At 45.8% G+C, this 27992-nt stretch overlaps 1 protein-coding gene and 1 long non-coding RNA gene across 5 annotated transcripts; one reads left to right on the forward strand and one right to left on the reverse strand.

Annotated features, from left to right (window-relative positions):
• LOC135911940 (uncharacterized) lies at positions 1–26665 on the reverse strand. Of its 4 annotated transcripts, none has more exons than XM_065444296.1 (9): positions 26537–26665; positions 23211–23363; positions 21717–22225; positions 7854–8100; positions 7224–7388; positions 3731–3953; positions 1766–2039; positions 907–1187; positions 1–128 (listed from the first exon to the last, which is right to left on the reverse strand). In XM_065444296.1, the coding sequence occupies exons 4-8, from the start codon at positions 7939–7941 to the stop codon at positions 912–914; spliced, it is 1026 nt and encodes a 341-aa protein (XP_065300368.1). In that variant the 5' UTR covers positions 7942–8100; positions 21717–22225; positions 23211–23363; positions 26537–26665; the 3' UTR covers positions 1–128; positions 907–911. The 4 variants fall into 4 exon arrangements, with proteins under 4 accessions (XP_065300368.1, XP_065300364.1, XP_065300366.1 ...); XM_065444292.1 differs by having other exon boundaries at positions 7854–8162; XM_065444294.1 differs by having other exon boundaries at positions 898–1187; positions 7854–8162.
• On the forward strand, positions 8321–18815 carry LOC135911923 (uncharacterized). The gene is made up of 2 exons (XR_010567505.1): positions 8321–8413; positions 18337–18815. It is a non-coding gene; the product is annotated as an uncharacterized lncRNA (long non-coding RNA).
• Positions 26666–27992: the final 1327 nt, after the last annotated feature.

The following is a 27992-nucleotide window of genomic DNA, read 5'->3' on the forward strand; positions in this document are numbered from 1 at the left end:
TGAGTGGGGCAAATAAGGCGCTCTTTATGGTAATATCTAATTTACATATTATATACAATTCAGTTTCGATGGCGTGGTCGGTGGGTGGAGAAGGGCCTGGTGACCAAGCTCTGTCTCGCTTGCGATACCTGTAGAGAAAGGACCATTGGTAAGATTTTGATTAAGAAAAACCGGGTGAACCGGAGGGCCACTGTAAGTCCCCCCCCCCCCCCTCCCCCTACACTACGTCTTACGTCATTAAAAGTGGGCGATATAGTATATCTGAACCTTCATTCTTGTTTATTCGAAAAATTATCTCCACAGCTGACCACGTTAGCCTACGAGGGCATCTCAAATTTCACGAAATGAGCACACGTTATTAACTTTGTTTACTCAGGTTTACCATGGCAGTTTATTCTACTTCTTATCGGAGCACAATATCGCTTTGTTCTGGGAGGTAAACCGCACGAGCGTTATATAAAACAGCTGGACAATATGACCAGAAGTGTAACGGTTTGCATATAAGGTGAGTCTATTTGCAAAACGATAAATATTGGCAACTAATGGCAATTAATATACCCTAAACGATGGCAGTTTGTCTAAAATAGTGCCAACATGAAGAGTTGAAATGCGAGTAAAATGAAGTAAAATTTGTTTCCGCTTAAATTATGTAAGTGCAACACCAGCAGTGACGTTACGGCATGTTTAACGCAGGTGCATTTTTGATTCGCAGAATGTGATAGAATAGTTGTCTCGCGACACTGAAAACTGCGATAACGTCCAAGTACGCGAGGGTGATCGCCGTTGTTTGCAGTCAAAAGGCGCGGTCTAACTGTAAAAGGAAAAGTATGGGAAATGTGCAGATTTACGCCACCACATTTAGAGCGCGACTACCGAGATGTCACAGCCTGCACGTACACCGCTCACCGGGCTCAGTCGAGCAGCTTGATGAGCAGCAGGATCACCTTGAGCCTGCTCATGGGCGCGTACTGGCCGTCCACGTTGAATTCGGTGGCCTGGTTCGCCAGCGCCGGGACGGAGGGGAAGTCGCGCTCGAACGCCTCCAGTTCTCCGAGCACCTCGTCCTGGTTGCGCGGGAACACCACGGCGATGGCGTCGTCGGTCGAGCCTAACTCCTCGCTCAGCCGGCCCATGAGCGGCTCCAGCTGGCTGCTCGGCATGACGCTGAAGACAGCCGCCGACGTCACCTGCCAGGAAGCGGTACAACCGAAATGGGCGGGTGTTTTCGTTGCATCTCGCAACAACAATTGCCAAGAGTCAGTGTTTAATGCGTCCGTGCGCTTGAGTTAGGGCGCTCAGACCAAACATCTTATCACGTTTAGGTGTGTAAATCAGTTTGTCGCCAGATAAGCAACCTTAGGGTGCTAACACAAGCACCCTTATATGATTAACAGCTTTAATAAAGGGTCCGAGGCTGAGGTAGGAGCGAAATGAAAGAAACATATTGCCCACAGCTCGTCGTACTTTCAGCCGTTTACGAGTTGTAACATGGTAGTGATCTAGCCGGTAATGTTAGCAAGCAACTACTCTGCAGAAACTGAGTGAAGTCCCTGCCCTTTAGTATAAGTCACTGTTGTGCAGCTACCCCATTAGAGCTGTGAGCTCCCCGTCGTACCCACTACAAGCGATCTTGGCTCTTTGCGCGTACGGGGCGTGACCGTCACTTGCTCATTGTTGGCGACCATCTTAAGACATCTCTTCGGGCGGATGGAATATTCAACGGAACCATTTATTGAAGTGCACCATTCGTCCCGATTGCCGATACCTGCATGGTCCTGCCGGTGGCTTCCTCCGTGAAGAACGACGTGACCGCGTTGCCCTCGATGTTAGCCGCGGTCACGTGCAGCGCCTGGAACACGAGCACACCCGGGAGCACGTTGCGAAACAACGCACCTCGCTCGCCGCCCGGCGCCAGGCGCGGACGGCGAGGCCACGGGCACAGCGGTGCCACTGCGGTGGACGGCCCGGGCAGGTCTGTAGCAAGGCCCGATGGCGGCACGGACTGCGTCTCTTGGACCCGTGGGCGCCACCACGACGGCCTGCAACAGTATTGAACCAGTTGGCTATTTGGTCAACATACTTACCTACTAGTCCCTTTGTAAAGTCTCTTTAGTCTGTTGCAGAGATGACCTCAAAGTCGTCTTGTAAAGTCTTTCAAGAAGGTTTGTCCGTTCCGGCGCACCCTGTTCAAGTGGGTGAAGTCAGACGTGTTATCCACTTCGCCGCACAAATGTACCTTTCGTCGAAGCAGGCTATAGCTAGTCAACTACGCTCCTAATTTTTTTTTGTTACTGACGCCTGATGCCTGCCTGTTGCATAATATGTTTTTACTGCTTTAAGGCAAATAAAATAGTTACATTAGTGAACAGCCAGCATCATAAGCTACTAAGATCGGCCAATAATTTTCTGAATGTTGCAAAGAAGCCAAGGCCTCTGGCGGCTTCAAGGATTCATCCCACTCGAAGCCGCAGGTATGGAGCGAGTTCGAAACCCTACTGGCTGCTGTCCGAGTGTGGATCCTAGCCAGATATTAGTGTGCCAGACGTGGAGTGTAAATGAATCTGCATGGAGGTACATTACGCAAGTTCTGATATGCTCCTTGAAGTTCTCACAAAGGTTAACAGCTGCGTTGCGGCAGATACTATTGCTGACAAACAGAAACCCGCAGGTCTTCAAAGCTTGAAACATCCCGTCATACAAAGTGATGTAGCGAGGATTGGAAGCCTTGTTGTATTTGTGCATTGTGCATGTATTTTTGCGAAATGTGCATTTCAAGCAGTTTGCGAATGAGTCCCATTATAGTTGTATACTTCATTACACTTGCTTTGCTTCCTAGTATTCTGCGTTACGAATAAAAGGCATTCTGAGTAGCTAAATACAGCGCAAGCTCTTTTTCGCATGCTTTTCCAGCAACATTTCTGCACATACTATAGAATAGCTAATCCCACTGTGATTTAGCAGATGTAGCAGATGCATAGATGAATGAAATACCCGGCACCGGTATCAGCAATACCTAGTTGTCTTTGGTGGTAATCTCGCGCGTCACAACAACGATCCTTTCAAGACTTCGGGATCGCTTCAGGCGGCCGACCCACCAGTACCGTATTTTCTAGATTCACGACCATTTATTCTATCGTGCCCTTGAATGCAACGCGTACATTGGCCTAACTAGCCAGATTTTCATTGCAGATGAGAAAGTAACAATCTTTATAATTTGATAAGATAAATTTTATTGCATTACAGTCACCGCGAGCAAGGGATCGGTCATCGTCGATGTGGGACGCCCCCTTATCAATATACAGTAGCTTCTCAGGTTCGGTTCCCTCGATGGCATTTTAAATATTGCATTTCTGAAGCAACTTTCCGACGATCGCAGCCTAACGAGCTTACGGCTCCAACATACATGACGTCGCAGCCACCACCAACCCTATCTACCCCCCCCCCCCCGCTCCTCTCTGGCTGCAAAATACGCGTGGATTTTATTACGGCAGTTTCGAACTCTAATGGCTATAGCTGTCCACCTATTGCATTTTTCGTTTCGTACCCCATTTTAACGCACAGGCCATTATTCTGGAGAAAGAAAGGTGCCTGTTAGAATCGAGTAGATACGGTACTGGTCCCTTTCTTCCACAGTAGCATCATCCACTGGGCTGCGACTATTTGAGAGACATCAGGCTCAGTTATTTGGGGCTCCACAGAGGGCATAGCGGTAATTACCATGTCTACTCACCCGGGGATGGCGCCATCTGGTTGTTGCCACGGCTGGTCATCGGCCTCTTCGGAGGTGGTGGCTGGCGCCTTCGCGGATGCGTCGTCCTCGACGCGGAACAGGAACTCGCCGAAGATGCCCTCGTGCGTGGCCTCCTCGGTGTCGTTCACGGTTGGGACGAGCTCCAGCTTGAAATACACGATGACTGAGTCCGGGGGCAGGAACTCGCGCAGGCGCTCCACCACTGCGCGGGGACAGCAGTTCTTGTGCTTGTTCAAATGATCATCATCATCATCATCATCATCATCATCATCATCATCATCATCATCATCAGCCTGGTTACGCCCACTGCAGGGCAAAGGCCTCTCCCATACTTCTCCAACTGCCCCGGACATGTACCAATTGTGGCCATGTTGTCCCTGCAAACTTCTTAATCTCATCCGCCCACCTAATTTTCTGCCGCCCCCTGCTACGCTTCCCTTCCCTTGGCATCCAGTCTGTAACTCTTAATGACCATCGGTTATCTTCCCTCCTTATTACATGTCCTGCCCATGCCCACTTCTTTCTTGATTTCAACTAAGATATCATTAACTCGCGTTTGTTCCCTCACCCAATCTGCTTTTTTCTTGTTCCTTAACGTCACACCCATCATGTTCCACCAAATGTTCATACTTCACGGGAACTACCCGCGTCGAGTTTTTCCTCGACAGATAAAAATTTCCAATGAAGAACAACTCATCTCAATGACAAATACTAGCACGCAGCTGAATGCTGCGAAACTGCAAAGACGTCAGAGAAACCATGCACATGGATCGGACGGCTGTAAAATGCACTCATTGGAAATACCGGTATTTTCAATTTCGTTAATTATCACGCCTGTACATAGCTTTTCTTGAGTATGCGATGGTTCCGATGGCGTACCTTTCAAACGAAAATGAGTCGATTGTGTATTCGCTTTGTTCCGTACAGATTCCCGCAACCGTTGTGCCATAATAACCGTAAAGGGTTGCTCCATATGGGTTTCAAGGCGTCACTTATATGTCAGCAAACAATCATCATAGTAATGATTTCTTGACAGGCGTCACCACAATATAAAAAGTTGTAGAAACCATCGAAGATGAGTGCCTAAGTAAGATAACTCGCATGGGCAGCAGAGAAAAACGGAGACACTAAACGTACTCCTGAACTACGCGGTGTTCTTCAATGGAATAAACAATTTTTTTAAAAATTGCCAGTTAAAATTGCGCAATTGTAATCTTTGAAGTGGATTACTCGAAGAGGAGGACATTACTTCCCCGAAAAATCAAAAATTAAACTAAAAGCTTCTACTCATTACCTTATGGTACATATTGCAATTTACAAATTCTACTTGAGTTTCCAAGGCATATCGACGTAAAATGAATTCCCAGTATCGCACTGGTTTCGATGCACTGTTTCACATATATTCGACTTACAAACACAATTTAATGCACTGAAGCACAAAAGTAACTGGAGCGCCACTGCATTTCGTCACCCGCTAAGGGGATGAATATCTCGAAAGTCATGTCTTCCTGAGAATTCTTTCCAATTAGATAAGCCTTGCCTACTCACCCACTACAATTCGTAAATCGCATTATGTGCTGTAAAGTTATTAAAAGTTTTCAGGCAATTCTTCATAATTAGTTGATTATGCATGTCGATTTCTTGCGCAAGTAATGACTGCCTCTGAAGGTAACCCAGCTCATGAACTATAATTGTGCTGTATGCCTCAAAAATAAATCCAGTATATTGGCTAGCGTCAATAAAATTTTTGATAGTAGTGGCACGCATTTCTTTTCCACTGTGCTTCATCAACGTACAAATCATCAGATGGATTGAAGCATATATCTTAGTAACGACAATGATTCGTTAAAATATCTAGTGAACGTTCATCTAGATCGCCTGCCACTTCGGGGTTTCCTCAGGGCTCGAAACTGGGGCCGCGTTTTGTTTCTGCTGTATTTAACTATTCCCAACGAGCTGATTCCAAATGTGGAAGTGCGATTATTTGCCGACGGCTGACTGCTGTTTTGTTGTGTTCAAAGCGTCAACGATCAAGTTTTTCTTAAGGAATCCTTGCAGATGATATTTGACTGGTGCTCCATGTACGCTGTGAGCCGTAAAGAAATAAAACACTCAAAAAGAACTTACATAACTTGGTGTAAGAGTCACAGATAACCTAAGGTGGAAAGACCACATCGATAACACCTGCGGAGTAGCCCTACGTAAACTTGCCCTTCTGAAAATAAGCCTACAAGCTACTACCCCAGGGGTGAAACTTCAAGCTTACAAGATAATCATACGCTATGCCTTGGAATATTCTAAAGTAACTTGGGATCCTCACCAGTAATACCAAATCGATCAACATCAACTTGTTCAGACATCAGCAGCAAGATTTATTTACATTTATTTACTCTTCCTGTAAACGAACGCAATCCACAATAGCCCTGCTGACAAGAGCAGGACTACAAACGCTAAATGTCCGGAGATTAATAGATCGTCAAAAATCCCTTATCAGTTGTTAAACGGTAAATTTAACTCGGACTCAACGTTATATCTGCTCCCACCGGGAATAATTTCTGCTCACATCAACTATTGCGATGTCTTTCTTTTTTTTCCTACAGCTCACGACTTGATCTGTGCGATTATTCATTCCTTGTTCGCACTATAGTTTAGAGAAATAGGCTTGGTCCCGAAGTTTTCAGTGGGGCTGATGGTTGATTGCGCTTGAACGAAATTTGGTATTGTATTTTTAATGAGTTGTGTTTATTATCGCTGTTCCTCGTGATGTTTTGTATTTTCATCAATGACAGAGATTAGTCTATTGTATATGCTACCCCCCCCGCCCCTATAACATACCGTACAGGCTTACAGTATTCTAAATAAAATAAAGAAAATCTTCGGCGTGTTTTTGTACAGATGACACGACAGCGTGACGACGATGACTAACGACGATAGTGTTAGCTCAGCCGGTGTTACGACAATAGAGTTGGCGGCCCCACGAGGACGGCTGTACGCCATAGACCACGTGATCACAACGGAATCACAACCACGTGACCAAGACGACGGCGCGACGACAGCGGCATCAAACGGAGAGGCGACAACTTTAGGACGACGTCTTGACAACGGGTGCGCACTAGGTCTGTCTAATTAGCCTCGTATTAATCTAAATAAAACACTAGCTGCCCTCCCTCCCTTTTTGTCAACGGAGCCGTCTTCCTGTCTCAGAGCTACGACTACGATTTTTCTGTTACAAGACTGTTATAGCGGCCCTAAGGTTCTTGGGTTTCATTGTTAACTCCGTTTTAGCTCGGTACGTTGTGAAAAACAGAGTGCAGTAATAACACATTTTTTTTGCTTATGTAGTTCCTGTATTTCTTTCCTTGGCTGACAGGCAACGCAGCAATCAGCGTGCCGCATTAAGCACGACGCTTCCGATGGCAAGCTCCGGAGCGGTCTGGATTGCAGCACTCCCGCGGCGCCATAAGTTGCGTACCTCGCTTGTCCTCGCCGAGATCGGCGTGGTGGGAGAGGAAAACCAGCGATGGTCGCAGTCCTGCCATGCGCGCGATGTTTCGGAAGCGCGAAAACTTGGAGCAGAAGATGTCAACGAAACGTGCGAGCTGCCCAGTGCTGAGGCGGGGGTAGCCCGCTCCGAGTCCTGCGAAAGCGTACTCGCGTTTGTTGTGCTGCATGCAATTTCTGCGAACTTGCATACGTGCTACCAGTGCTCCAAATACAGTTACACAATATGACCTGGAATTCAGCTGTGCATTGCAGATGCTGCGCTCTGACGCTCAAAACTTACCAGTGGGTGCTGTCACACACACACACACACAAAAAAAAAAATGATGAGTGGTTGGGGCAGGGTCGCCAATACTTTAAATACTTTACAACACTGATACTTCGAAGGCCCGATACTGATATGCTACTTCACATACTCTAAAACTGGCATTGACAATGCTGCTCCAACAATGTACTCGAGCTAATTAAGTGCACCCGCAACCAGCTAATGGCCTCACCTGAGTGGCTCTAAAACGAAGTCATTCTGGTATACATATCCGTCGATTGCTTAATCGCGTATCGGTGGAGAATTGGTCGCAGAAACGAAAACGACGGGGCTCACCGGCGTGCAGCAGACGGAGATGGAGACCAGCTTCCTTCGCAGCAGGGACAGGGCGACCGCCTGCCACAACCGGTTCACCTCGGCGCATGTGAAGAGCTCCTCGGTCTCCAAGTAGTTGAGGACGCTCTCCACCACGAAGTCCCTGGCGGTGAAGGGGCTCTTCTCCATGGCGCGACCGGGGGCTGGGTTTTTCCAGACGTTCCAGCGGGGCAGAACGCGGCCGCACTCCGCGTGACGTTTTCTTCTTCTGTGAAGGCGAGCACGAGCCTCGCGAGGCCGTTCTCCTATTGCGTCTTCTTTTCAAGTTGACTGGCAGTCGCAAAATCTTCATTATTATATGTTCTCATTAAATATATTTATTACCTTGCTTTTCTTACTATTTTCATTGTACTTATTTGTTCTCATTTGTTTGCTTTATTAAACTTCTTATTTGAGTGGCGAATCCGCCTCGTGAATATGCGCCATGTTGAAAAAAAACAACATCAACGTCAACAAACCGGACTGCTTGCCAGCGATGAAAGGCTTTATGCTTGATACCAATCAATTTTCCTCCTAAAGCGGTATGTTATAGCAATTTGTTACGTATTTTTCGATTCACTTTGTAGTATTCAATCGGGTGCGATTAGCCTAGCATGTACGGCCAGTATCGCGCCGCCTGAGCATGTGATGCGTTGTTAACGTTGGTGTGCTGCCAAACGTCGGTTAACACTGTTATTAGGAGGAAGGCAGTCAACAGGCGTAAAGCTAATTTCCTGATTACTCGGGTTCTTTGGGGAACACTAGGTCTTGAAAGCGACCTGTGAAATTCCTTTCTTCTGTCGGTCCTGAAGCAACGCCTTCCATTCCACGCCAAACACTGGGCACAACCAGGCAAAATGTTTCACGTCAACTATTTCACCCCATAAGGCGCAATGCTGTGACGCGGATCATTTAGCCTTTAATAACCACGCCTATATATACGGGTTGGTTATATTCCGCACATTTCTCTATCACCTGATTGATAGTGTGAATATGGTCTATTGTTGAGTAGCCTTTACGGAATCCTGCCTGGTCCTTTGGTTGACGGAAGTATAAGGTGTTCCTGATTCTATTTGCAATTACCTTAGTAAATACTTTGTAGGCAACGGACAGTAAGCTGATCGGTCTATAATTTTTCAAGTCTTTGGCGTCCCCTTTCTTATGGATTATGATTATGTTAGCGTTTTTCCAAGATTCCGGTACACGCGAAGTCACGAGGCATTGCGTATACAGGGTGGCCAGTTTCTCTAGAACAATCTGCCCACCATCCTTCAACAAACCTGCTGTTACCTGATCCTCCCCAGCTGCCTTCCCCCTTTGCATAGCTCTCAAGGCTTTCTTTACTTCTTCCGGCGGGACTTGTGGGATTTCAAATTCCTCTAGACTATTCTCTCTTCCATTATCGTCGTGGGCGCCACTGGTACTGTAAAAATCTCTATAGAACTCCTCAGTCACTTGAACGATCTCATCTATATTAGTAACGATATTGCCGGCATTGTCTCTTAATGCATACATCTGATTCTTGCCCATGTGTAGGCGGGCCTAGCTGTAGCGTGATACAATGGGGTAGCTTTTTCCTGAGTAGGTCTTTTGACCACGAAGGGTTGATGTGGATTCTTGTGAAGCGTCTAAACATGTCTGAGGATTGGTTCTTAGTTCAGCTATGTGGTTTTACGAGTCAATATCACGATCTGATTATGATGCACACCGCGGTGAAGGACTGCATGTCAGTGTTGACAACCTGGAGCTCTCTAACGTGCACACAACGCACGATGCACGAGTGCCCTTGCATTTCGCTCCCATCAAAATGTGGCCGCCGTGGCCTCCGTAGAACTCGCTCCCTCGAGCTCAGCAGCGCAACGCCGTAGCCATCGGACTACTACGGCGGGAAATAAATAAAAGAGCAATCGAAACTCACATTACTTTTAGTGCGAATATTATTCCTTGCCCACTTCTCTAGTTTGTCTATCTGGGGCAAGTCTATTGATCTAAACTCTTATTACGCCGACTAATTGACCCAAGCAGGAGAAAATCAATTTGAAGGAAGGCAGAGAAGTCAACCTGGGCTGCCGTGCTCTAGCCTGCTGTTCTTCACAGCTTCACAGGGTAAGGGTGGAACGGGGACATGAAGGTTGTATGGGGGATCATGTTGACATAAAAGATGGATGCAGAACTATGAAGGCAAGTTCAGCATTCTTATTCTCAGCGAAGTCCAATGAAGTCATTCGGAAGTGTCAACCGCCTTGCTGAACTTGGCTGGAGTCACAAATCCGACTGAAGCTTCACCAAAATGTGCAACGAAGGATCTTGTGTGTAAGCTGCGTGGGCAGCGCAGGTGCTGAGACAGGTCCTTGCATTATGCAAAGAGCAGTGATAATTCGCTCCAACGCGACGAGCCCATTCAGGGCACCTTTAACAGCCGGACCTCTTGAGACTCTACAGATGCACGCGCATTGATTCTAACGGGTGCTTCATCATTTCATCATTTTTTCAACGCTTTCCTTGTCAATGTTTTCGGCTCCATGCTTGCTTATAAAGGTCGCCGGCTTTACTAGTCCTAACATCCCCTTCTTGACGTAGCGGAACGCTACGGCATGGCATCATCCCAGAGTGTCCAGAGGGCAGCAGCAAAAACCACTCCGTGTTTATACCACCCGTAGGCGACGAATGCTCGCTTTGTGCTCTCAGTGGCGACCCTGTATTTGCAGCCTATAGGCGCAGTTACCCTCCTCGATGCCCACACAGGCAGTTTTCTACGAAATTACTCAGTGATAACACAAATTATGCCCCAATATGCCTAAATGTCCCACTGCAGCAAGTGTAAGGCCTCAAGAGCGCAATCCTTTTAAGAAAGCGAACCTATCCAACCTTTCTACGCCTACTTTCCTAACCACTATAGGTGTAAACACAAAAGAGATCGCATCACGCGGATTTGTGTGACGCACGGGCACTGGACAGATTTTCGGTAGATAAGATATTTTTCGAACGAAACACGAAACACTATCGTGTTAGAAACGGGCGAGGACGGCATCAGTTGGCCGTGACCTTCCGGTTTGACACGGCGTCTGCTTGAGTCTAGTTAATTTCTTTATCGATAAATGATGCACCACAGTGTATTCTAAAGGACCCATTGACTGAACTTGACAGGCTGAGAGAATTATATGTCCGTACAACCGCCAAAACACCAGCAAATACGTTTAAATCCGTCATCTCACGCTAGCGTACCAGCATTGGGATGTCTGCGTAAGAAAAAAAAAACAGAGTAGTTGGGCCCTGTTTCCTTCGTGTGTTTATATGTTTCCGTGCCATATAATAGGAATAATAATACCAATAAGTCTAAACTTATCTAATCTTGCTCTGTAGTGGCCTTTTACGTTGAACCAACAATGTCCATAGGCCAAGCACACGTCAATATACCACTGAGGAATTATTTCCACGCTGTTTTTCCTGGGATGGTAATACGCACTTTTGCGTGCCCTTTTTCAAGAAGACACCAACGTCCAAATTCAAACACGCAAAAACGCGAGCGGCAGAGAACAATACAGGTATATATTTTTTATGTAGTGGTGGATGTAATAACAAGAGTTTACCTTTACAAGTTCTGCCGTCATTCATTATGAGCGGTCATAAACGGCAAGCCGCTAACGATACGTTTTCCCGAATGACCAGTGACATTCATTGTTTCTCAGATATTAACTTGCTGACGGAAATTTAGGGCCCATATATTAAAAAAAAATTAAAATGGGACTTTCTTTTACGTGTAGGCTTGTGCTTTCCTTGTCAGCATTCGTGACCGCAAAGTTTTCAAGTGGACATGGTTTCTATAAAGAGATTGCAGCCAAAACAGAAAAACAACGAAGTTGTGGAAATTGCCCGGCATCGTTCGAAATAACTTACTAAGGGGAAAATGTTTATTGAACACGAGTGGCGTAACTTGATCAACCATGATGGAAAACGTGTATCGAAGTCGCTCAGCGACTTTGATAAGCTCACAAATTTAGGGTAGTGAACTGCAGCCTTACTATTTAGGCTGCTAGTCAAGGGTTTGACAAACGATCGTCTGACGTGGGAAGGTCATTGTAGAAGAAAGCGTACACTCGTCAAAGCTCCTTAACGAACGCACAATTAATATGCGTGTGCATTTCAAGACACTGAAGGGAGTCAGCAAACGCAAGGATTTAAAAATCTGAGGTTACATGAAGCAATCTTTAAAATAAGTGAGATATCACGCAGGGTCCGAACCCTAACACCAGCTAATAGGGTGTCTACATCGGGTTGTAATAGATGGTATTCTAAGCACAGACACAGCAAAAGAATAATCAAATCACACGACAGAACAACCTCACATTACTGTGGGCTGAGAAAGTTACAACCTTTTGTTCATCACGCGCACTGTTAGGGATTCATACAGTGTAATGCAAAGATGAGCTCTGGCAAAACGTATTGCACTGATTGGCTGTTTACGATCGGTCCTACATCGTTTTTCGCGCCTCCTCTTACGGATTATTCATAATAGCAGGAGCGCAATATTTTGGTTTCAGCTTCTTTATCTCCGCATATCATCGTCAACACGAGTAGCATTTTCTCTGTCGTTGTGGCTTGGGATGAGTTAGAATAAAGTGGTTCCTCACAAGTTGCGGAGGTCTTCCTCGATTTCCAAGTGCTCGCAACATTCCTCTCTGGAGATCTGCTCGAGTCACCGCATAACGCCAGCGTTTGCTACCGCGTTCAGTCACCATCATACCTGACACAATACAGCTATACCTATGTCGTGGCCTTCCCCTTTCCCACTGAACCATCAGCAGCCCGTCAACGTGACCTTAAGTGTGCGCTGGCCTACGCCAGGAACACATCCCTTACAAAAAATTCTTTAGACAGTCTATAGAAAATCTATAGACTTTTAAAAACAACCTTGCCTTTCTATAGATTTGTACTTTTGTTGATACAAAGTCTACAGACTGTCTATAGACGAAAGTCGATAAAGTTTCCATTTCTTTTTGTCTATTAAAACACGCAAACAAACACGCAAATGCGCACATTTACGTACACCCCCACCTACACCCACCCACCTACCCACACACACACATTAAATATATATATATATATATATATATATATATATATATATATATATATATATATATATATATATATATATATATATATTGCTGCACGACCGGCTGCTAGAGGCAGATTACGTGTAGTCGCGGGCTTCTTCACGCTCGGAAAAACACTTCTATGGAGCACGTGTTGATCAACAGAAAGCGGTATCGGGAGTTTCTTATGTTGCTCTACAGTTTTATCATTGAGCATTTTCTTCTAATTGCAATTGAGAAATTAATTACCAGTAATTATCTAATCAGGGGGAATGCAAAACAAAATCTGAATACCTCCAAGCGATGGCAAGCAACATTACCTTGGTTCCCTCCTGCTACGCAGCATTTGCGTAATTAAAGTCTAGCGCAAATTAAGTTAAACGCCCCGGATATTTCTTTGCAATTCGAATTATTTTCCATGGTTTCCTATATCGCCGCCGGTAATGGCCTTAGGGTGGGAAGTCCCCAAAGGTCATATTAACTTGTGCGAACAGCCCGTATACCGATTGTGGTAAAGCGTGAGATGAAGTGCATGAAAAGAGCTGATACTGTAAAATTCTTAGTGCTTCAGGTTTGCACGCCGTCTATAGATTGACAACAAACAAAAGTCGTTAAACTCGGCCTAACCCGTGTACGCTGTAACCAAGCACAGGTACCGGTCGACAATACGGAGCTACGTTTGATATAAGCCACTGAAGTTCTATACTGGTGAGATTGCTATAGAGCCCATTTGTAGGCATTAGTATGCACATAGTGTATACCACGTATACCGTATTTGTTGACCGCATGATATGATCTACGTAGTCACTCTCGGCAATCCCAAGACAGTCTTCACAGTTGTCATAGCATGACTTTTGCGGCAGTAGAATAAAGAAAGCAAAGGGCCGATCCAATCGTGATAATAGATGTTATGGAGGCCAACTTTAGCTACAAGTGGATTCCAAACAGGCATCACGCTAACAGCACAGACTTGCAATGTTTGTAGCTGACAACGCAGACTTTGTGAGTGTGCGATGAATCGATGTCGCGCATGTGGTGCGTGCGTTGTGTGTCGTCCGATTCTCAAATACATTTCACATTGTCCTCATATCTCGGCTTCATCACTAACATCGGGTGGTTTTTCGTTCACTGATATCCTGCACTATAAACTCATGAACGTTTCTCATTCGTATTCACTGAGCCCACCCAGTATTTCGCAGGCGGTATGTAAGCGCGGCCACGTATATGACTACGTCATTGCTGTACTGATTTCTTTGACATACGTGTGGGTATCTCATTTGGCCGCACCCTGGAAGATGTGCTACAAATGCACAGTATTTTCATCGTCGCTTGCGATAATGCAAGCGCCTGAAGGGTCCAGTAACGGCTTTTACAAACAGCGCATTCATGGCCGTTTCAGTTTCATACGATAGCTGACAGCGCTTGCAATACAACTTGCCAGCGAATTTCCTTCACCAATGAAAACGAAAAAGAAAAATGGAAAAGAAAAGCAACCCGTTCCGCGCGCATGGCGCGCAGAGAGAGAGAAAGAAAAAATGAAAAAAGAAAAGGCGCTCAGACTTCTCAAAGCACGCACGCCCACGGAGCGCGGAGCTCCTGCGCATGCGCAATGGCGCATCGCCATCTGCCCACGTCAATTTGAATTCTCAACGAGTGCGCCATGCACGTAAACGCTTGTAGCGGTGCGTTGTTTATGCCTGAACCTTGGTGTCTGTGTATGTGTATCTTCTTTGTGGCATCACACGTCAGCTACACTGAACGGCAAGTTTTAGCAAAGATGTTTTCCGTAAATAGCTCACGATTAGGTAAGCGAATTTCGTAGCCCGAACCGGCTGCATGTAGCGCAGGCGACTCGGGTATAGTATCGGTTTGTCATTTTCATAATTTGATAACGCGCTCTCGTTCTCGCTTCTACTATACGGAACGTTTTACGGCAAGCGATCGCTCACGCTTGTTGATTTTAGAGCGTTATAGTTGATGAGCGTAAAGAAGAAAGTACACCATGTTTTGACTTGATAATAAGCTGCCACTAAGCGGATTGTGTGTGTTGAGCAGCCACTGTGGTAGATCTCATTTTGTGGCGCTCAATCCAGCCATGGCGAATGCTGCGCAGCATGCGTAGTGAAATTCTCGTGACACGCTTTACGTATATATTTTGAAATTGTGTTAGCATGAAGAATTTTCAAACAAACACGTATAGTCGAATAAATGCTAGCGTACTCGGATGAAAGGCCGTGTTTGCGGGGCATGCATCAGCAGTGTGTGCGCAGCCGTTTTCCTATAGTTTAAAGGTAGCCGTATTTTTAAGGTTCGTGGCAGCTAATCTAGATAATTTGAGGAAGTTACCGCAAGCAAAACACTAGACTTAAATAAATATCTAGATTCACCCAATCTAAATATATGCAACCACAAAAGTTTTTGGAGCTAGAAACCTGCGATAAGCTCAGTCACTCGCAGCTTGGGAGCTTAGCCGAAAAAGTTAGAGAACAATAAATTAGTCGCTCGCTGAAGCACCTTTACACCTTTCAAACTGAAGGCATTGCGTTTGACGATAGTTGGATGTTTCTGTTTTTTTTGTCTCTTTTATAAACAGTTTAGCAGCAGAAGTTATCTTTCGGGCTATTTCAAAAACGTTAAGCGCATTTCGATACTTCGGCGTTATGCAGTTTACGTGCTGTTAATCACTAGGCAGCTGCTGGCGCCGATTCGCATTGTGCCAATTGTGCATGGTATGAAGTCCTTGTGCGTAATAAGTGTTCCGGTTTTCATTACTGTTGCATTTAGTGCCATCGTCTTGGACAGACTGTATACTACATGCGCGGTACATAAGAAAAAAAAGCCAGATTATTCATTTGGTGGTCTTTTCTTAGTAGATAATGCACAGATTATTCACATAATTTGGTGGATGTCGCACTTGTTCTACCCTTATCATCAGAACTAAGAGATCGTACCATGTTTTAGCTGATAAGTAACCTTATCAATACGCCCCATTCATGTGCATTCTACTGAAAGTGTGGCACATGTATTCATCTCGAAGTATGAGAAAAGAGACATTGTAAGCTGCTCTAAGCGGAAATAAGTTGCGATCCTTAACGTGATTGTTCAAAACTGCAGTCAGTATGCTGAGCATGTTCGTTCGCCACTGGCATATTGCATTAACATCCGAAAAATGTGCACAGCCCGACCGGGTAACTTTGTCTCAGCAATTATTATTATTGGGATCCCTTGGGATTCTCATTCTTTTATTTTTATAAGTACACCATATGTCATATGAACCTGTCTTGAAAAGAAACGTACCGTTGCTGGCACCGGCGACCATTACGGTGGTCTTACTGCTTATCATACTGTAATATAACGAAACATCATAATAGTACTGATTCATATTGCCATGTCGTGTTTAGCCAGAGGTGAACAAAGTTAACTAGAGGCATAAGTGATGTGAGCAAATGATATAGAAAACTACGACTGAACCGCAAAGATAACTCATTGAATAGCTTTCCCTCACATTGTTGCATTTGCTTTACGTGTGTGTTTCTGTGTCCTTGTCTTCCGTGCTGTACTCGTGTGGCCATCAATTACGAACTTGCCCAAGCCCTTCTCAGCTTTATTAAACAAGGGATTCAAGTCAGTTGTATCTAATACTGCATGCCAATTGACCGATGTGTTATTCGTTTTATCTCAATATTATGGACTGGCAGTACTTGGCAAGCATTAAACCACAATATTTTTTTTATTTCACTTAAGCTGCGGGCGTCATAGATTGCCCGAAAATATTCATTAAAACAGCCAGGGACGGCTTGGAAAAAGATCGGGAAATTTTAAAATGACCATATATGTATGCTGTCTTGTTATATTTCATAAAATGTTTTCAGGGAATCTCTCTGTTAAACATATTTTTAAAACCTTTCACCTCATAAAAAGTTGCAAATTGGTCTCATTCGCTGAAAAAAAAAATGAAAGTCAAGCATACCGACATAGCATATTTTACTCAATTTTTTTGCGTTAACCTTAAATAATTTACTGTGATAGCATTCATTCGAACTACAGTTTCAGTTTTGTTTCCTAGGAGGTGCATATCTGTCGTGCCATGACACAAAGTGCTCGCGTGGTATTTCGAGGGCTCATGTGGTATACCTAACTTATAAACGTGTTATCATGCCCAAGAGGCCTTATTACCTGTAAGAAACTAAGTGACCATATCAATGGTATCAATCCATCTACCTTCTGTTGAAATTATGGCCAATGACCCATTCGTTTAAGAGTATGAGGAAGACATTTAAATGTGTATTAAGGAAAATAAATTACAATCCTTGACATGATACTGTGAAAACTCCAATCACTCTTCTGAGCATATCCCTGTGTGCGAGCATATTTAATTACCGGCCAAAAAATGCACAGAAAGTCCAACTCTGTAGCCTTGTTTCAGCAATTGATATAGACTTCATTTGGGATAATTGCAATGATGCGTAATATATGAACTTGTCTTAAAAGCAACATACTGTTGCTGTAGCACCAGCATAAGTTGGCACTGTAACTGTCCATTATGCCATAAAATGAAACATTGCATAATTGTACTGATTTGCGTTCAAAAGCAGCTATTACTCATACTTAAACCGCATTGAGTATTGACTTAAACGGTTTGAGTATATATATGAAGCTGCTTAACGAACATACAAAGAATGCACAATTGTTATTTTGCTTCCCATTGTTACATCTACTTAATCGCAGCATACACTTTCAGCATCTTTGAAACATATGACACAAAGGTCAAGGCTGGCCTGGCGGCCTTGCTTGCCAAGCGGTAGTAGTCTGTAAATCTGTAAATAGCCTCTTTCGATCATAGCGTAAAACCTGTATATTGAGGAGATTAGTGTATCGCGCAATAAAAAGAGTTCAGTGCCGGTGCACTTGTTTTCTTTCTTGCATTGCATGATTCAGCAATAGTGGAATTGCTTCAGTTTCTTTTTCTGTTCACGCGACATATGAGAGTGCAGCTGGTTCAGGAGCGTTATTAAGCTATCGACCATTGCATAGTTAAAATACACACATATATATTGGTTTTGCTGGCAGCCACATCTAACAGGCTACTTAAAGCGACTCTTAGAATGCTCGTGCAAAAGCTTTGTTAAATACAGCGGTCAGGAGCACAGTACTGTCGCCACGCTATCAATGTAGATTTTCTACCTCTGGATAAGTAATAGGAAAGGCCCTTTGCGAGGTATTTTTATCGTGTACGTATTTCAATCTATTATAGAGCTTTGTACAAATACTTTAAACTGGCGGTGGTGGGGGTGGTAGTGGTGGTGCAGCAAGTGGGGGAGAGACTTGTGCTCGAGCCTCTGGGTTCACGGGGCACGTGCTGCTTGCAGGACCCGCACCTATAACTGCGGACATGTGGAAGCTTTTCGACGGGGATTGATGCACGTCCAGAAGGCAACGAGCTCTTTTTAGCTGGCGGCTCTTCTTGTGAAGGGTCTACCGCCACTAATGACATTCCTTGAGCTGGCGGGCGGATCCTGCAGCGTTCGCCGACGAAACTTAGTCGGCGCTCCGTCAACGGGACGATGCGGGAAGATGTCCTGTTTAGCGAGAACGATGGCTTGCTGGACGGCTAGATGGCCGTAGACAAAAAAAAAAATTCGAACCTCCTCTTGCCGTCCATTGCCATCTTGCGTCCAATCACAGCCGCCAGACCTAACTACCAGAGAAAAAAAACTCGAAATTCGCGAGACTTCTCCGCGGCTTCGAGCATGCGAGGAAATACGAAAAAGGACTGTCGCAGTTTTTCTTCTTTTCTTATATGCCAACTTCTGATTGCGTCTATTATAACAACAGACAATTCAATGCAGTTCATGGTCACCTGCATTCGTTCATTATTCGGGCACTACAGTGCGTTATTGAGGCTTAGGAAAAAGGCGTTGCCAGGGCCCTTATGGAGCTCGTCCAGGTCATGACGTCATGGAAGTATCTGCCTACCGCAAACCAGGTGGTTCTGCGAGGCACGTGTGGTTTTACTTGTCCCCAGCCTTTTATCGTCGTGTAGGGAAAATAAAAAGAACTCAAGTGCAGATTACTGTGGCCATGAATTGAAAAGGCTTAACGAGAAATCACAAAAAGCCTTTTTTTTTTACTCTCCCAATGAGCCAGCGCGCTAGCGACGTCACAGGTTTCTTGTTTGCAAACTTGAAGGTTGCGTGTAACGTACAATCAAGCCTACCCGGGCTAGACGAAAAAGCCGACAGCGCTCTATGTGGCATTAATAAACAAAAGAATTCAACTTGCTCAGTTGCTCATATTCATGCGTTAATCGTACAATAACGTTGCACTCATGTCAATGTGTTCTCAGGTTTGAAGAAGACACGCTAACGGGGACGTTTAAAGGCCCACGGCAACAAAATTTCACTTAGGGTGCGTGTCTGTGGGAGTGACCGGGAGGTACTTGTCGGTGAAATCATCGCCGGTGACCTGCAGCTCCAAAAGAAGAAGCTCGGCAGTGTCGGGACCCCCCAGGGCTCAGTCATCTCGCCATTGCTTTTCAACCTTGTAATGATAGGGGTGGCCGAGCGCCTCTCACGAGTCGCGCGGGTCCGACACACCATCTATGCCGACGACATAACGCTCTGGGTCCCAGGAGGAAGCGACGGACACATCGAGAATACATTGCAAGAGGCGGTTGACGCTATCGAGGAGCAGCTGGACGGGTCTGGGCTCGTCTGCTCCCCAAGCAAGTCTGAGCTGTTGGTGGTTCCTCCGAAAAGGACAGCTAGGAAGACGAAAGGCAACGAGCCTGCGAGAGAGCAAGACACAATAAAGATCAAGACGAGCGGTGGTCACATGATCCCGGCTGTCGAGAAGATCCGAGTGCTGGGGATGCTGATTGAGCGCAAACGAGTCAACGGCGAGACGGTCAACCGTCTGGCGGCCAAAGTCACCACGGCCATCCGCCTCATTAAGAGGGTGTCGCACAGAACAGCAGGCATGAAGGAAGAAAGCCTCACCCGGCTAGTGGAATCCTTCGCTATAAGCCACATTAGATACGTTGCTGCTTTCCACAACTGGAGGCAGTGCGAACGCAATAAGATCAATGCGCTCATACGCAAAGCGTACAAGGCTGCACTCGGACTTCTCGACTGCACAAGCACCGACAAGTTCCTGGCCTTGGGAGTGCATAACACCCTGGAGGAAATCGCCGAGGCGCAGAGGACCGCTCAGCTCGCGCGGCTATCAGAAACAAGAACGGGCAGACAAGTGCTGCGTGACCTAGGCCTGGGACCAAAGGAAATGGGACCCGAAAATACAGAGGTGCCTGTACCGGACGCAATTAGTAGACGGCTACGGGTATGTCCGGTGCCAAGAAATATGAACCCTGAGTTCCACAAAGAGCGGCGGGCGGCGAAGGCCAAGGCGCTCATCGATCTCCATGCCAAAGACAGGGGTGCCGTGTTCGTGGACGCGGCAGAGTATCCCCATGACAGAAAGGCATTCGCCGCTGCAGTCGTCGGGGCATCGACCGGTGCAACTAGAACAGCGGCGAGTGTGCGGACTCGAGGGGCGCATCAAGCCGAGGAGGTGGCCATTGCTTCGGCCATCGCCGACCCCGAGTGCACGACTGTGCTCTGTGATTCTAGGACGGCAGTGAAAAATTACGCCAGAGCAAGGGTGTGTGGTGAAGCCGCGCGTGTGCTGCGTGTGGTCGATCTCGCGAGTGAAAGTCGGTGTGTGGTGATAAAGTGGTTTCCGGCCCACATGGGCAGTGATGTGTCGGATCGCGGCAACGCTAACCACAACGAGACGGCGAACGCGGCGGCGCGAGGACTAACCAACCGTGCCGCTGCTACTACAGCCGACCCGTCGTGGTGGTGGGAAACCAAGGACAAAATGACTTCGTACAATGAAATTGTGAAATGGTACCGACTAGATCGAAGGACTATGCCGCCACCTCATCCGGGCTTGACCCGTAAGGAGGCGGTTTTATACCGACAACTTCAAACGGGGTCGTTATTCACCCCGGTGCTGATGAGGCACGTGTGTCCAAGTGTTTATGAAAGTGATCTGTGTTGTGTGTGCCGAAAGGAAAGAGCCACTGCAGCTCACATCCTTTGGGACTGTGCTAAGAATCCGCATGAAGCTGCAACACTAACAACGATCCCGCCGCGGCTCGAGGCCGCAACGAGATGCTATGACCAAGATGTTCAAACCCAGGCCGTCCAGCAGATCTCGGCGGCCCTCGAAAGGCAACGACCGAGCGAAACCGGAGGGAGGCTGCCACCCCAAAGGAGGGGCAGGCGCGGTCGACCAAAGGGAATAGTGCGGCCGCGGCCGAAGTAGAGGCGCCACACGCCGCGAAGACGTCATGGCCGCGTCGCGGTAACGCCTCCCTAACAGGGGAAGGCTAACCGTTCTGCAGGCGTTCAGAACAAAGTTTCGCCACCCACCCACCCACCACTTAGGGTGAATTTCTTATGAACGAGTAGTATATACCACCAAACTAATCTTCGCAAAGCAGAGCTGTTAAATGTGATAAAACTTGTTCACGGGAGAGACAGCGAAAAGTTGGCAACTTTTATAATGCCAACGTCGTGACAGTAGTTAGCTTTCTGCCACAGTGAACGGACAGCGTGGCTTCACATTCATAGGGTGAGATCGGTTCATACTTGCTTGTGCGCGCTTGACACCACGCTTTCTAATTAGCAGGCGAATGTTTAATGCAACTACATGGCCAAAAAAAAGAGAGAACTACGAATCTTACCTCGTGCACTTGGGTAATACATCGTTATCGCAATCAATGCTTCCGTCTTTTGGGCGAAACTGAGACTTTTCATTCACAACTGCACTCATTTCTGACCAGCGGGACGAGAGCGCGAAGATGGGATAGTTGTTTAGCAGTCGACATTGCGAACAGCGCAAATAATGGGACGAGCAACGAGGCCTTTCTCGCGTCATCGTCGCCGCGCCGTCAACCGAGTGGTTACGTCCGCGCAAAGAACTCAACGACACTGACACGGGGGCCGCGCTGTTTTACTCGGCGTCACTGAAACAGCGCTAAGATGATGGTCACGGCTGGCCACCACCACGTCCGCCAGGTGGCGCCGGCGCCGAAGGGCAGTGACGGTGGCGCCGCGTTGCATGCATCCGTGAAGCACTGGCACACCTCGAGGAACATGCCCGTTGGGTAAACATCACGGCAGTCCTTATCGTGCAAGTCCTTGAGGTAGCCGCAGGAGCGCGACACCCGCAGTGGCATTTCGGGCTTGTACACTGCGAAACAAGGCATGCAGCAAACGGAGTTCCCCTTACGAAACAAAACAAAACAAAAGTTTTTACGGGCTTGAGGCTGACTCGATCCTTTGACTTCCTTAATCTAGCATCGCCGAGAACTCCATTATTCAGCGATAAGGAGAGTTTTGCAGGCGTCTTCTTGCGATGGTGAAGGACCGGCGTGCGTCCGCATGCTCGGTACGAAATGCGATCAAAGTGCAGCCAGCAGCGCAAGCTGCGCTGGAGTGCCGAATATATAGTTTTCAATGATGATGTATTAAAGACACCTACCGGATACCTCACTCGCATATGCATAAACTTCTAGAGGCTAGAGGCTAGAGGCTAGAGGCTAGGCTAGATGAGGCTAGAGTATACCATGCTTTTTGGGGGTACAAAATCGGTTAACCCACGTGATCATCACATGCTTCACTTCAATGTGGTGTTCAGTCCAAATCCTCCGAGGGCTTGTCCTTTAATGATCTATTATTAACTAAATGATTGGGCAGTTCACAGCACCATGAAGTAGAAGTCATATCCTGATATTGACAGCTGTGTCTAATAAATACGAAGGCCTGTGTCCTCTCTATATATATTTAGCGTCCCTTTAGGGGTTGGTCATCTTTCTGATGTTTCTTATTTTACCCATTAATGTCATACTTAGTTTTTTATCCTAGTTTTATCCTTTGTGGCGAATCACGTATTTTTCTTTCTCGCCTTCTTTCTGTTTTTCATTTCTGCTTCTTCCCCTTGTTTCTTAACTACAGGCAGGCGTTTTGTGGGTCTTCCGGTAACAATTTGCAGCTTGATCGGTCGTCTCTAACCCAGCGATAGCACTACTACCGACGATGTATCATCCGTTCAGCGTGAATCAACTTAACCATAGAAAATTACGAAGGGAAGGGTGTGCAGCGGTGTCATATAGTGTCATCATATGACAGCGCGACGTTCCTTCCCCATCTCGCAAAAAAAAAAGTGGCCAACTTGCCCACGAGCCTGCTCTTCCGGCACAAGGGCGGGTAATCGCTGCTGTTGTACTGCGGAGGTGCCACGCACTCCTTGACGTAATTCTGCGGTGAGGTGAGGCAGTCCTTGTCGAAGACCGAGTTGCACACCGAGCAGGTCAACGCCTGGGCGGCGCCTGCACGGTCCCGGCTGGAAATGATTACAGGCCCGGCCACTCCGAGATGAAAACAACGACAAAACGTTTGTCCTCGAGAGAAGCATTCCCGTGCATTATGGAGAAGTCGGTACCGATGTATATTTACTTCCCCCTCTGTGACTGATTGATTGATTGAATGATTGATTGATTGATTCATCGATTTATGGGGTTGAATTAGCGCCCCAAACCGACACTGGCCACTTCGAGAGAAGCCGCTGTGGATGCCACAGTTCATTAAAGTAAGCGAGCATGCTTGTATCTCTTAAACAAGGAATTACTCGTTTTAATCTGACTATCAGAGAGAGAGAGAGAGAGCGAGAGAGAGATTAAGAGAGAGACAGAGAGATAGAGATAGAATGATTAAGAGAAAGAGAGACAGCTAGAGCATGGACAGGAAAGGCAGGGAGGTCAACCAGACGGGCACCCGGTTCTGGCTCTGAAAGTTGTGTAAAAAATTACATGTGGCGTCGCCCGACGGCGCAACAGTGCACCTATGCGTGTGCTGTCATGTAAAAAAAAAAATGGAGCAGCGAGAGTAATTTTGCTTGTATATAATAGTCCATTGAATGAACTTGCATTGAATGCGCTTCTGCGCAGTTTTCTTCGAACGAGACCGCAAATTCTTTCGCGTTTCCAGCTGGCACGAGTTGAAATGCCTCGTGTAAACCAGCTCCGTCCCGGTGAATGGAGCGGCACATAGATGCATGATTTTCAAGAGTGGCATCGCGTTCAGTAACCAATGTCGTTGGCATCCGGTCACAGTTTTAAGAAGAGACAACTCAAATAGAAAAAAAAGTAGTATTTTCGAAATTTCTAATCGCTTTTTAATGAAACTATTGCATGTATATACATGGTGTTTCAGCTAACTTGGACAAGTATTAAAAAATAGAAACAGAGGCGCTACGCATGTAAAATTGCGCTGGTATTGTCCTGAGCCATATGGAGTACGTAATGGTATTATATATTCCAATCCGTTAAGCCGGCTAATTAACAAAGATTGCTTAGTCAACTTTTTAAATGTTATCTCCATGAAAAAATATTTAATAGAAAGCTTTCAATGCTAGTGCTTAAACATCGGATTATTTCATTTATGATAAAATGACGGCCCTGTCTGATTTTATCCAGTTTTTGTAAAGTGCACTAAATTTTTAAAATACCAAGTGACTGCCGGCTAACGCGCTGCGCTTTCAGTGCCCTGGAATGTAAGTTGAACGAATTAGCAAAGGCTGATCCACGCATAGAGATCAATTGAACAGCCTTCGTTTGCCTCTGTTTCTCGCGCTTTTTCTTATTTTATCCGTGAACCACCAACATTACCAAGCATCTAGCCTTCATAGCTGCAAAGTATCACGTCGCGACATCGTTATTTGACATCAAACCAAACCTACACTGTTAGGCGAACGCGATACTGTCAACGTTGGTTCTGCCTCGTTCGCATATAGTCCCGCCTTTCCGGTTCGTTAGCTGCATCGCGTCCACTCATGGGGCGCCAAGGGTGCTACGCTGCACTGCAAAATAAGTTACGCCCTTAAGAGGAAGCTTTAGCTCGGGCTTTACTCCGACACGGTCTACTCAAATGCATGTAAAACACAAAAACTTTTTATGAGATAAATAACCCCTCGACCGATTTTAATTAAATTTGTTGCATTTGAAAGAGAAAGTTAAATTCTAGTGACTGTTGGAAGCGGAATTTCGATTTAGGGCATGAATTTTGTTAAAACAATTTTCAAATATTTGACCGTATGAAAAAAAATAGAAGCACGAAGTTAACAAATTTATAGCTCTGCATCAAGAACTGATATCGCGGTTCTGTAAACGGCATCCATTAGATCATTGATAGCGGACAAATTCGATATGTCATTTTACATCGTACGTGAATTTGTTACGTTGGTTACAAGGGTTCTGCAAAAGTTGATCTATTTCCCTATTACAAGTTTTTTTTATATTCATGTGGAACATATCAATTTTGTCCGCTTTAGGTGTACTATTAGATACAATTCACAGAATTGTATTATCCTATTTCGTTGTTTAGTTACAGTGTTGTAAACTTAATAGTTTCGTTTTTTGAAAATTTTCGATTTTTGCCAATCTTAAATAAAAAATTGACAACCTAACTCAAGAATTCGAAACGAGCTGTCACTAGATTTGACGTTTTTTTTTAAATGCAACAAACCTCGTCAAATTTGGCACAGTGGTTGCCGAGAACAACGAATTCTCCGTTTACATGTATTTAGATAGGAGCAGTCGAGCTAAAGCTTCCTCTTAAACGTAAATAACGGTGTAAACCTCTCTCTAACTCACGCCTTTAAACCCAAAAAAGGCCGTAAAGGTGACAATTATACAGAAGTGTACACCTTTTTTTTTCATATTTAAGGGGTGCAAATTAGTTTACGATGGGGTCTGTCCATTTCCGCCATATTGTCAAGCTCGCCATGTGGCCAGCTCTGACTGGCTCAAAACGGAAATGCGGCCGAATTCAGCAGTGTGATCAAATGAATGGAGATATAGGAAACAAGGAAAGACAACATGACTAAGCTCGACACCAGAATAGCATCCAGGTCATTAGGTCTATTTTGGCTAACCACCACAAGCCACTCTACTGGCTGCCAGTAGTCCTGTCCGGAACTTCTTTACCAGCTTCGGCTGATGTGCAGCTGCGGTTTTCGTTTGGTGACGGCAACGTGCGTTAGTGTGCGTGGTATTGAAGAAGCCCAGCTGCAGTGAACAGCGCAGAAGGGTTGAAAATTGAGCTTGGTGCTTTGCTGATAACTCGGAACAGCGTGAAACGATGCGACAAGAAAGGTAACGCATGCACCAAGGTGTTGTCTTTTTCAGTCCCGGCGCTTCACGTTGTTCCCGAGTTACAGATCATGAGCTGACCCTTCATGCAGGAACAAGCGTCAGAAACAGAGGATAATAAAGAAGCGCCGAGGTCGGACAGAGCGAAAAGCGTTTCCAATGTCCCGGCTTGACACCCATCTACTATCGAAGGACGCGAAAATTAGCTTATTTGGCTTCGCTGCCTTTGGTGTAAGGGTTGCTCGAGTACTTGCTTCATCTATGTTCTGTCTCTTTTCGATCTGCTCCCTCTTGGAGGCCGTGTGCATTGAATCGCAACTGCGAGATCCAGTGAAAGCTTTCTAGTCACTTACGAGGAATCAGTGCCAGCGCCAGCAGGAGGCAGGTGACGGAGGACAGACGAGGAGACACCCAGCTGGCAGCCATCTTGACTACCGTCTTCTTCTTCTTTATTACGGGTAGCGCGCGAACGTGTTTTCTTCCTCGCTGGCACACTTGCAGCGCACGTGCCGAAATTGTGGTTCTTCGATTGGTGCGTTGGCAATGCCACCGCGATTGGTTGAAAAGGAAATTTTGCGGCCTAACGCGCGCGCGCGCGAGAATGGTGTCATCCACCAGGGTGCCAATGGTCGAGGACGGTTGTCGGGGATCGGATTCGAAAAAGTGCCAGGATCACCCGTGAAAGCCCATGCGTCCCAGCTTCGTCAGCTAGCGTTGCTCGGGGCAGCCAAGCGGCCTCGAATGTAACTGTGGCAGTCACCGCTCACTCCCATTGTTGTTTTTGTTGTCTTCGCCTCCAATATATTGCACGCACCGATGAGTGGGGGATTGGCAATGGTTTCCGTTTCAGTTTCACTTTATTGTTGATTCAAGATACAAAGTGGGTTGTTGTGGCTAGTGGAAACACAATATTAAGTCCTTGCTTCCCGCTAACTTAATGGTAGTTAGTACCACAATGATTATGAATTGTTGTTTTTTTGCTCTCTTTAATTGTTTTTCGAAAAGTGATCATGCCAATGTCGACTAAACTGCTAGATTACGAAAAAAAGTGCGATTTAATTGCAGCCCGCTTAGGCCGGAACTTTTTTTTATCCAGCTGCTACGTATCAAGGCTACGTATCAGAAAAGCTAGGCTGAGTTAAAAGGAGCTAAACCAAGGTCTTGACAGGAGTAACAGTCATATCGAAAAGCGGCTCGTGGTGGTTAGTAAAACTGGGCCTGGTGGCCTGGGGTTCTATGCCTGAAAATTTCGAATTAGGCACGGGAAACTTAAAGTAAAGCCTGCAATAGTGTTTTTTATACTCAGCATGGAGTGACGTTTTGGCTGTGTACAATTCACAAAACCGGGCAAAATTAATGAATTAATATAACATTTATGTTTAAGCTCCCATAACAGTTCTATTGTACGAATATATTATGCATGGCTAGAAATAAAGGAGAACATGTTGGTCTAACTTTATTTGATATAGAGCTATGTTTGGGAATTACCAGATTAAAGTTCTGGTTACGGGTAGGGTTTGCCTGGCCGGCTCGATCGGCAATTGCTGTTCAAGAATAAATTAGCTGTTTACAAAGGGAATATTACAAATGTCGGTACTGTTGAATAATTACAGGTTGAAGTGGTTTAAAAACGCACCAATTAGACACAATAATATAGCTTAGGGCTCTAGAACCGAATGTTATTTTAAAATTGCGTTTAAATTTGTTCAGCAGAAGACTAAGCTTTAGCAGCGAAATTGAAGGCCCGAGTTTCATTTCGGAACTTCGCACCCAAAGTGCAACACCAGTAATATTATTGTGGAGTGCAGA

The sequence above is a fragment of the Dermacentor albipictus genome, chromosome 9 (assembly GCF_038994185.2).
Source record: "Dermacentor albipictus isolate Rhodes 1998 colony chromosome 9, USDA_Dalb.pri_finalv2, whole genome shotgun sequence".
NCBI lineage: Eukaryota > Metazoa > Arthropoda > Arachnida > Ixodida > Ixodidae > Dermacentor > Dermacentor albipictus.

Coding starts and splice junctions, on each gene's coding strand:
- LOC135911940 (XM_065444292.1), bottom strand. CDS start 21,789: ATGAAAAGTCTCAGTTTCGCCCAAAAGACGGAAGCATTGATTGCGATA. Junction 2,040..3,730: donor CCAGATGGCGCCATCCCCGG/GTGAGTAGACAT, acceptor ATACTGTTGCAG/GCCGTCGTGGTGGCGCCCAC. Junction 1,188..1,765: donor CCACCGGCAGGACCATGCAG/GTATCGGCAATC, acceptor GCTTCCTGGCAG/GTGACGTCGGCGGCTGTCTT.